The sequence below is a fragment of the Glycine soja genome, chromosome 6 (genome assembly GCF_004193775.1).
Source record: "Glycine soja cultivar W05 chromosome 6, ASM419377v2, whole genome shotgun sequence".
NCBI classification, from domain to species: Eukaryota; Viridiplantae; Streptophyta; class Magnoliopsida; order Fabales; family Fabaceae; genus Glycine; species Glycine soja.
This window is the reverse complement of record NC_041007.1, coordinates 34,069,668-34,078,584: the sequence shown is the minus strand read 5'-3', so window position 1 is coordinate 34,078,584 and position 8,917 is coordinate 34,069,668. Positions and strand designations below refer to the sequence as shown.

Genomic DNA, 8,917 nt, shown 5'->3' with positions numbered 1-8,917 from the left:
TTACAATAAATAAGGGAATAACAAATTAGTTAACCCATGGAGAACAATCCCGATGATTATGCCTTGAATACAACCATTGGAATATACGGTATTACTTCCTTAACCAGTTTCTCTTTCGCATTTCGATTTCCCTCACTCTTCTTTTTCTTTTCCGAAATAGACCTTGTTAGACCGTTAAATCTGTTTGATCTGTGTCGTTTTTTTCTCGATCTGTGATGGCATTTCCTTGGCCAAATGTTAGAATTGCTTATCCGTGGAGATTTTATTTTCGGATCTTTTAGAGTTAAGTTAATAGCCACATTCTAATGATAAGGATAAAAAACAAAACTTTTCATATATCAAGGAGTAAAAGCCAAGAAATTTTTTATCAACAATCAAAGCAAAAATTTGGATATATATCAGGATCACAAACATATTTTAGCCAAAAAAAATATAACAATTGTATTAAAAGTGAGTTTCAGATATGGGTATTGGAATGTAATGGTAAGCTTTTGATTTTTTTGGACCCCTCTTTCAGAGTTAGTCCTGCAAAAGCTGGTTCTGGTTCACCCCTCCACAAGTATTGTTTTTTTACAGGAATCAAACTAAAGACCTCCGACTTGAAAATATTTATGTACTCATTCTTATTTTGCAAACTAACTCTATGACTAGACAGACTTGAATAAATGTTATGCTATGCAACATGCATGTGCTCTGCTAATCACTTACTATTTCACTTTGGAAAGTTTCTACCAAGAATTTATTATTTGAATTCGAAGTTACGCTTCTTTTCTTTTTATAGTATATTCACTTCCTTTGTTTTCAACTGTTCCTGAGTAGACTGATTCATTGTGGAAATTTCAGGGAAAAAAATAAGACTTCCAGGAAACCAAGGAAGACTTGGCTTTTTACTATTTTGCTAATAGTACGCAACAGCTTTTAACAGATCATCAACTGAATCAGATATTGGCCTTTCCTAGGTCGCAAAGTTTAAAGGACTTTTTGCAACATTGTGGACTCTTCTTGAAAACAGTCTCTTTTGAGATCTCCAATGTTTAATCACAGCCATCATTAGACTCCACATTGTTCTCTGTCCAGGCCATAAATAACTCTCAGAAAATATGTAAATTAAGAGAGCAGTTGTTGAAGTGCCTCCAGTTAAGATGAAGAGCACCATGAAGCTTGCAGGGCTAAGACTAGTAGTTTCTGCACCTGGGTCAATTATGTCTTTACATTTCTCTGATGCAAGCATACTGTTTTCGAGATCACGAAGTGTGCCACTTTCAGATATGTTCAGCAGGGCTTGGTTTACACCAGGAAGCAATGGAGATCCCCTTGGAAATACCTGCAAAGACATTAGTTGAAGGGCTAGAAATTAATAGTAATTCTTACATGATACATTGCCTTTAGCTACAACCAATTAAAAACTTAAGCGACATGAAAATAATAGACAACATAGATGCAAATTCATAAGTGATTTTAGTGTTCTCCAATCAGAACTGGAGTTTCACCTTCTAACCTATGCTGATCTTTAGTGTAAGCCTCTATCATGCATATTACCCGGATGAAACTCCAATTTTTATTGGAGAAAAACACAAAAAACACCTAAGAAGTTGCATGTAAGTCTTTTCCTAGAATAATAGTCCTTCCATTCTATTTTGTTTGATGTTCTTGCCTATCCTATGCTGATGTTTAGTGTAGGCCTCTATTATGCTTATTACCCGAATGAAACTCCAATTTTGATTGGAGAATAACACAAAAAACACCTAAGAAGTTGCATCTAAGTCTTATCCTAGAATAATAGTCCTTCCATCCTATTTTGTTTGATGTTCTAGGAAAAATTATTGTTCCATTTTAAAAGAGAAATATAGATGAGAGAATCTAATTAATAAGAAAGACAAGGGATATATTAAAAATTATATAAATTTTTTTATGAAATCTAAAATATTAATTACGTTTATCAAAATCTTAAATGTCAAACAAAATGGGATGGATGGAGTAATAAACATTGTGTTGATGTCCATGCTGAAGAAATTGTTTAAAGTTATCTTAATCTTTTGATTAGTTATGCATATGGCAATAAAATTACTCAGAAATGAATACAGGAAATAAGAGAAATTTTTGAAGCAATACAAATCCATATCCTCCAAGTTTGTATATAGGCCCTGCTTGAACAAACCCTTTACAGTACTTTGCAAGGAAAATTTTGGCCCCAGGAACATCAAGGAAGACAGCTGCTATTTTTTTGTTTCTTAGGGCATTAGCATGGCTCTCTTGTGAGTCAAACTGCTTGATGTTTTCAGCATTGATGCCCAATGCATCCTGCAGATATCTTTGCAAGTAGGATCCTCTATCACATCCTACAATGGCATTGTTGTTCTTTAGCTGCTGAATGCTGTCTACAGTTGGTTCAAACTGTTCAACAATCAACATGCTGGCAAGGCTAGCAGTGTAAATCTGCGTAATGATTAGAGCCACAAAAAACCATACTACCATTGCCACCCTTGATAAATTGCTATGCAACCTGTCCCCTGTGTCAGCAGATTAAGCAGGGTGATGTTGACTTTTGTGAGGCAACATTATATGAATTAGGGGTGTATTTAGTAAAATTTGATTAAATATTTATTCTAGGTTATTTTTTTTAAGAAAAAAGGCTTATTATAATAAGTTTCACTGTGAAACTTGTTGAAATAGGTTAAAAGGAACTTAAAAATTTATTCAGTCATCTTTATAAGCACAAATAATCTTTGCAAAAACTCCTAAAACTAGTCTTCAACAAACAATTAATAGCTTGTTTGGAAAAAAAAAATTCAGGCACCTGTCCAAGCACACTGCCAAAAGTTACAAAGAAGTTGCTTTGAAGAATGTACGCTTTTGAAATAGTTAGTTATTGTCAAGTAATATTAGCTAAACCATGAACCTCAACTAAAGCTGTAATAGAACATAGAGACCCCTAGATATTAAAATGAGATGGATACAACAGATGAACAAAGCAGAACAAATTACCATTCAAAGAGAACAGAGAACAGAAAGCCAACCACAGCATAGTTGTGGTTTGATGCAGAATAGGGCCCTTCAGTTCAGGGCAGTGGTTTCTTTCAATCATCCATACAACAAAGCCATTGTAGAAAATGATGACCAATATTAGAATCCACATGAGCTTTGTGAAAGGCTTCATGAATAGCCACGTTCTACCACCTGTTTTTGATTTTACAGGAACAACCATCACCAGTCCCGTATCAGTAAAGGGTTGAGTGAATGATGCATATTCATAACGCGTGGACACTATTGTTACATCACCAACAACTGCATCATAGTTCTGCATCAAGCACGGATCATTCAAGATGTACAAAGAAAATGTGATTAGGCTAAAAAGTTTCAAGGGGCTACCATATACTGCATGTTAGAAGAGGACCAGATTATTTCACACCAAATAAATTTGAGAATAAAGGTATGGCTAGGGAGTAAAAGTTAAAATATTGAAATTAGTTGTCAAACAAAAATGCTCACTTGAGGTTATTCTTCATCTTAGGTTGTATGCTAAATAAGGGTATCCAAATATAGATGAAAGAAAATCAATAAAATAGGAGAAAATGTTTTCCATATTAGAATCAGTATTTAATGAACTAAATAGTTTTGGCTGAATTCTAATAATATAAAGGAAAAAAAATCATTCTAATGAGATTCAAACCTGTATATCTAGGTCCTAAGAAGCACAAATACGGATGCAATACTGGATACATATATGATACATCAGGAACACCAGAATACAACAAATTTTAAATTGCAAAGGACATGATAGAGTTATAATTCAATGTATAAGATTGAGTTCTTTTAGGCACAATAAAACATTTAAGTTTATCTAAATGCTATGGTATTCTAACTTGTATTGGTATAAAAATAACAGAAATTATAAAAAAGCAACTAATTGTAATCAAAGTGCATAAAACAGCTAACATAGGCATGTTTCTGACACAGTTGCAACATGACATGGTTATCAATTATAAGTGTCTTTCAATAATGGAGTGAGCTACAACACACAGGGGTAATAAATCTTACCTTCAGATAAACTTGCTTCACCAGCTCATCATATGTGCCATTAAACGCAAAATAATCATATTCCAGATGGTATGGCAATTTTTTTACTGTTTCATAGAAAAGATCTATGGCAAATCCCTTGAAGGAAGTAACATTTTCTGAGTGATCTTGAATAACATTGGCATACTGTTTGAAGATTGACATGGAGGGGACACCAATCCTTAGTCGTATGTCACATGTTGGATTAACTACCTTTCCTAATTCCTTCACTGAAGAACTGTAAGAAGCATTAGGATCCAAAGATTTTGAGAAACCAAGTCCATCTGACCAGAACCCAATTTCCCTGTAGCTACTCCCAATCACATTAATGATTTGAAAAGTATGTTTTGGAGCTCTTTCATGTCCATTGAACTGAATTTGTCCACTTAAGCCAGTAAAATTACTACGTAAAATCTTATCCAGCAAAAATTGACCCCCTTTTTTGTTGGTTTTCCTCATTGAATCAACCACAATCGTTGCAGCATCATAAGCTTCGGTGGCAAAGATTCCAGGCTCATAATTAAACTCTTCAAAATTCTCCGAGCTAAATTTTTTCCGAAATCTATGGTAGAAGTTTCCATACTGGTGCCATAGTTTTGGGATATAGCTCTTGACTCCAATAACCCCTTGCATATTGGAGATAGTGGATGCATTCAAGGAATGAACAAGGCTTGTAAAGGTACCAGTAGTAATCCATACATTACCTTCCCCCATCATATCCATTCTTTTTGCAGTTTCAAACAGGTGTAGTGCCAAAGGAAAGGACAAATGGACAATAAGGACTCTGCATTGTCCTTCTCTTAGCTTCTCAAGTTGTTGAGACAATGAAGAAGAAACTAGAGGTGGAACTGTTAGAACATTGCTTAATTCTGTGCCAACTGATGTAAGAGCTTCAGAGAGCCGAGATAAAACTTCAGTGGATGACGAGTCTCCATCTTCATATATCATGCTGACATTATAGAGTTTCCAAGACTTTACAATTTCAGCAATAGCTTTCATCTGCATAATTTGCCTAGGAGAGGATTGCAGCAGGAAGGGCCACTTCTTCATTGCCCATTCTGGAGTTGCATCCGCTAGAGAAAGGAAAGGTATGCTCTTTTGGGTACAAACTTCAGCAACTAAAGATGTCTCTGCCCATGTTTGTGGTCCAATGATGGCTTGCACCTTTTGATTATCGATGAGATCTCTAGCTGCCAAAAATATATATTCCATTGTAAGAAGAATAAAAAAGAGTCAAATCACATCTAAACAGTGTTTTGTTGTTTCATATTTGATAAAATTGATAAGCAAAGATTGCAGTTCTCAATAGGAAATGAATCAATGAGCCATAAGACAACATTATAGGACAACTTATTTATTTTAATTAATTTATTTAATCAATTTGTCTATTTTTACCCCTCTAGTGTCTATTCAAACATAAGACAGTAAATTGGCCATAATTTAAAAAATAAAAAATAAAAATTTTGACAGTCAAATTGTCACTTTTTACTATGAGATGCTGATAAAAGTGTAAATCATGAAGCAATGATGACTTCAAATTTACTTTATTCATTAAGCTGTTGTTGAATGATCACCTACTAGGGACATAGCTATACTGAATTTAAGATAAACTATGTTCTAAGCCCATTAAATTTTAGAAATTCAGTTTAGTTCCTCTAATTTTATTTTTGTTCAGTTTTGGTGTCGCTAATTTTTGAAATGCACCACTTTTGATCCTTCAAGTAATTTAGATAGCACATTATAGAGAGAAGAACTAAAACTGAGCTTCGAAAGGTTTTATCATTGTATTTCTTAGAATTTGGCTTTAGGGCCTAACTCGATCTTTATAAGTTTTGCTTTAGTCATATCTCTAGTCCATAGGAGACTAAACACTACCCTTCAAACTGAATCAAGGCAGCTCCCAAAGAGGCCACAATTAGGGTCAGTACTTAGTAGGGGTAAATACAATTAAGGTGGCTTTCCAACGGTATGCTTAAGAGACATGGGATTATGCACAGTTATGAATGTTAAGTCAGTGGCAGAGACAAAGAATGAGAGATAGACCTGCGGTAGCTGCCAAAAGAGGATCTCCTTGAGAGTTTCTTACATGCAGAGCAAAACTCAGATTGTTTTTTTGATGAAAGTCCTCCAATGCCAGATTTATAGCCACTGCATGCTCTTGGCCAATGCGAGAACTGCTATCTAAAATAGCTCCTATTATGCCCTTAACATCTGAACTCTCATTATCTGCAGTGTTCCCATGTATAATTACATGCATGTTGATAAACCAAAGCAGAAAAGCGAACTTGTGCATTTTTACTGTAGTAGAATATTAACATTGTAGGCACACTCTAGCCATTATATAAACACCAATATTATAATGCTATAGGAACACTTCTCAAACCAAGAATGTGTGGTTTTCTTTGGGTTGAAGTCAAGCTTCATACTGGTTACTTGTATAGATATTCTACTTCAACATTTTGTTTATTAGGAATTTTATGTTTTAATGTGTCAAACACCAAGATTCTAGCAAAAGTTTCAAAGCAATTCCATTTCTCAGCTCTTTTGGCTTGTCGATCTATAATTGACTCTTGATGGCAATAAATAAATACTTGATTTTGGTTTGAATTTTGTAAATAGGAAAAATAAGTATAAAAATAGTTGTCTTCAAAGCATGGGATTAGCTTGATTTCAACTTATATTAGTAAATGACGGTGCTAATGTCATGGGGTTAGCTTGTTTCCAAAGTAACATTTGGAAAAATTCTAATAACTATTTAAAATTGGAAAAATAACATTTGGGAAAAAAAATATAACAATTATATTAAAAGTGAATTTCAGATATGGGTATTGGAATGCCATGGTAAGATTTTCATATTTTGGATCCCTCCTGCAAAGGCTGGTACTGGTTCACCCCTCCACAAGTATTGTTTTCTTTACAGGAATCAAACTAAAGACCTCCGACTTGAAAATATTAATGTACACATTCGTATTTTGAAAATTAACTTGATGACCACTAGACTTGAATACATGTTATGCTATGCAACATGCACGCACTTACTCTGCTAATCACTTACTATTTCACTTTAGAAAGTTTCTTCCAAGAATACTTTATTTGAATTCGAAGTTACGATACTTTTCTTTTTACAGTATATTCGCTTCCTTTGTTTTCAACTCATCCTGAGTAGACTGATTCATTGTGGAAATTTCGGGGCGGGATGGAGAGTAAGGCTTAGACGAAACTAAGGAAGACTTGGCTATTTGACTATTTCTATTATTATTAATAAGCTGAAATGTAATCTTAGTACTTCTTTATTTCAAAATTTACAATTAATTTTGATCTCTTTATTTTAAATTTTTAAAACCCATAATTTTATCCCCTTTATTTTACAATAAAAATATTTAGTCCCTCACTTTTGTAAAAATTGTGATTTTGGTCATTTTATCAAATTGGTAGCGCTGATTGTTAAGACATTAGCATTGACAATGATGTAAATCAAACAAATAATCTTGTATCATGTACTAAATTTGGGTTACACCAGGTTTATTTCTTATCAATCAACACTTGTCAAATTTGTTGAAAGTATCAAAACGATAGATTTTACAAAATTGAAGAACCAAATATCTTTATTTTAAAATAAGGGATTAAAATTATGAATTTTAAAAAATATGATGATTAAATGTCTTTATTTTAAAATGCAAGACCCAAAATTGTGGATTTTAAATGTATTGAATATGGTATCAGAAAGTTTATAACACTTTCGCATATTGTTCAACCAATTGAGTTAGACTCATTTGGTATTGGATTCAATTCTTACGGATAAAACAATTATTATTATTCAAATTTCAAACTGTACCTCACATACACGGCTAAATGAGAAAGAAGGGTATGCAATAATGACAAGAATTATTTCTCTTTTTATAGATCACAAATATTTTTTATTGGAAGTAATTACGCTCAAATCGGCTATCAGCTATCGGCTAGAAGGCAACAAGTTCTATTTAATACCTATTGATTTGTATGTTTGGTATTTATAAAGACAAGAACCTTGCAAGTTGCAATACAAGAACCTTGAACTTGAATTTTACAACATTCAAAGCTTCACATATCGTGTTCCTTACTATGTGAAGCTGGCATCCTCACATGGCACGTGAAGTTTATGATGCATATAAATTCATAAAAGGATGTATTTTAGTTTGTCCCACTTGTTCTTCGTGAAGTTAAGTGAAACTCAAACGGTCAGGATGTGAATAGGGAGATATAAGGTTGGTAGGGAGGGAGGAATAAGTTGTGGGATTGAATCTTTTTACTAACAAGAATTAACAACTAATATTTGTTGATAAAAAATCAATAACCAATGTGAATAGTTAAAATCAAAGAGAAAAAAAGTTATATTTTATCATATTATTTTAACGGTAAATACTAACCTGCATTGATTTTTTTAAAAAAAAGTAACCTGGATTGACATTAGTTGGAAAATTAAGTGTTTTTCTATGAAGTGTTATTAAAGTATTTATACTATAATTTTTAATACATCTTTATTGTAAGTTTTGAAGAAAAACCTTTTATTTTAAAAAATTCATCAGAACTACCCCTATTATTTAATTTGTAATTTTTTTAATATAAAGAGTTGAATGCTTGCTTAAAAAAAAAGTATGCAGAGCTGAATATTCAACTGTATAGAATATACCCATTCAATTAAAGAGTATAGCCGTGTTCATGATTTCCCCGTATTGTTCTCTATCCTCCTTTTTTTGTTTTTTTTTGTGAAACCTCTCTCTGTTCTCTAATTAGAAATTGTTACCTCAACTAAATATTCTTTCATTATTACTTTTAATAGATCTTTAATATGTTTCTTTTTTATTGTCAGTTATGCTTTAGC

At 32.9% G+C, this 8,917-nt stretch overlaps 1 protein-coding gene across 1 annotated transcript; it reads right to left on the bottom strand.

Moving 5' to 3' along the window:
• Positions 1-469: 469 nt before the first annotated feature.
• LOC114416805 (glutamate receptor 2.8-like) lies at positions 470-6,347 on the bottom strand. The gene is made up of 5 exons (XM_028381828.1): positions 6,100-6,347; positions 4,039-5,246; positions 2,986-3,298; positions 2,113-2,510; positions 470-1,324 (listed from the first exon to the last, which is right to left on the bottom strand). Exons 1-5 carry the CDS (start codon positions 6,311-6,313, stop codon positions 956-958), a joined length of 2,502 nt encoding a protein of 833 aa, XP_028237629.1. The 5' UTR covers positions 6,314-6,347; the 3' UTR covers positions 470-955.
• Between the last annotated feature and the right edge of the window lie 2,570 nt (positions 6,348-8,917).

Excerpts from the sequence above, each read along its gene's own strand:
- LOC114416805 (XM_028381828.1), bottom strand. The coding sequence starts at position 6,313 with ATGCATGTAATTATACATGGGAACACTGCAGATAATGAGAGTTCAGAT. Across the intron at positions 3,299-4,038 it reads TGAAGCAAGTTTATCTGAAG|AACTATGATGCAGTTGTTGG; the intron begins GTAAGATTTATT and ends TGCTTGATGCAG. Across the intron at positions 1,325-2,112 it reads AACTTGGAGGATATGGATTT|GTATTTCCAAGGGGATCTCC; the intron begins GTATTGCTTCAA and ends ATGTCTTTGCAG.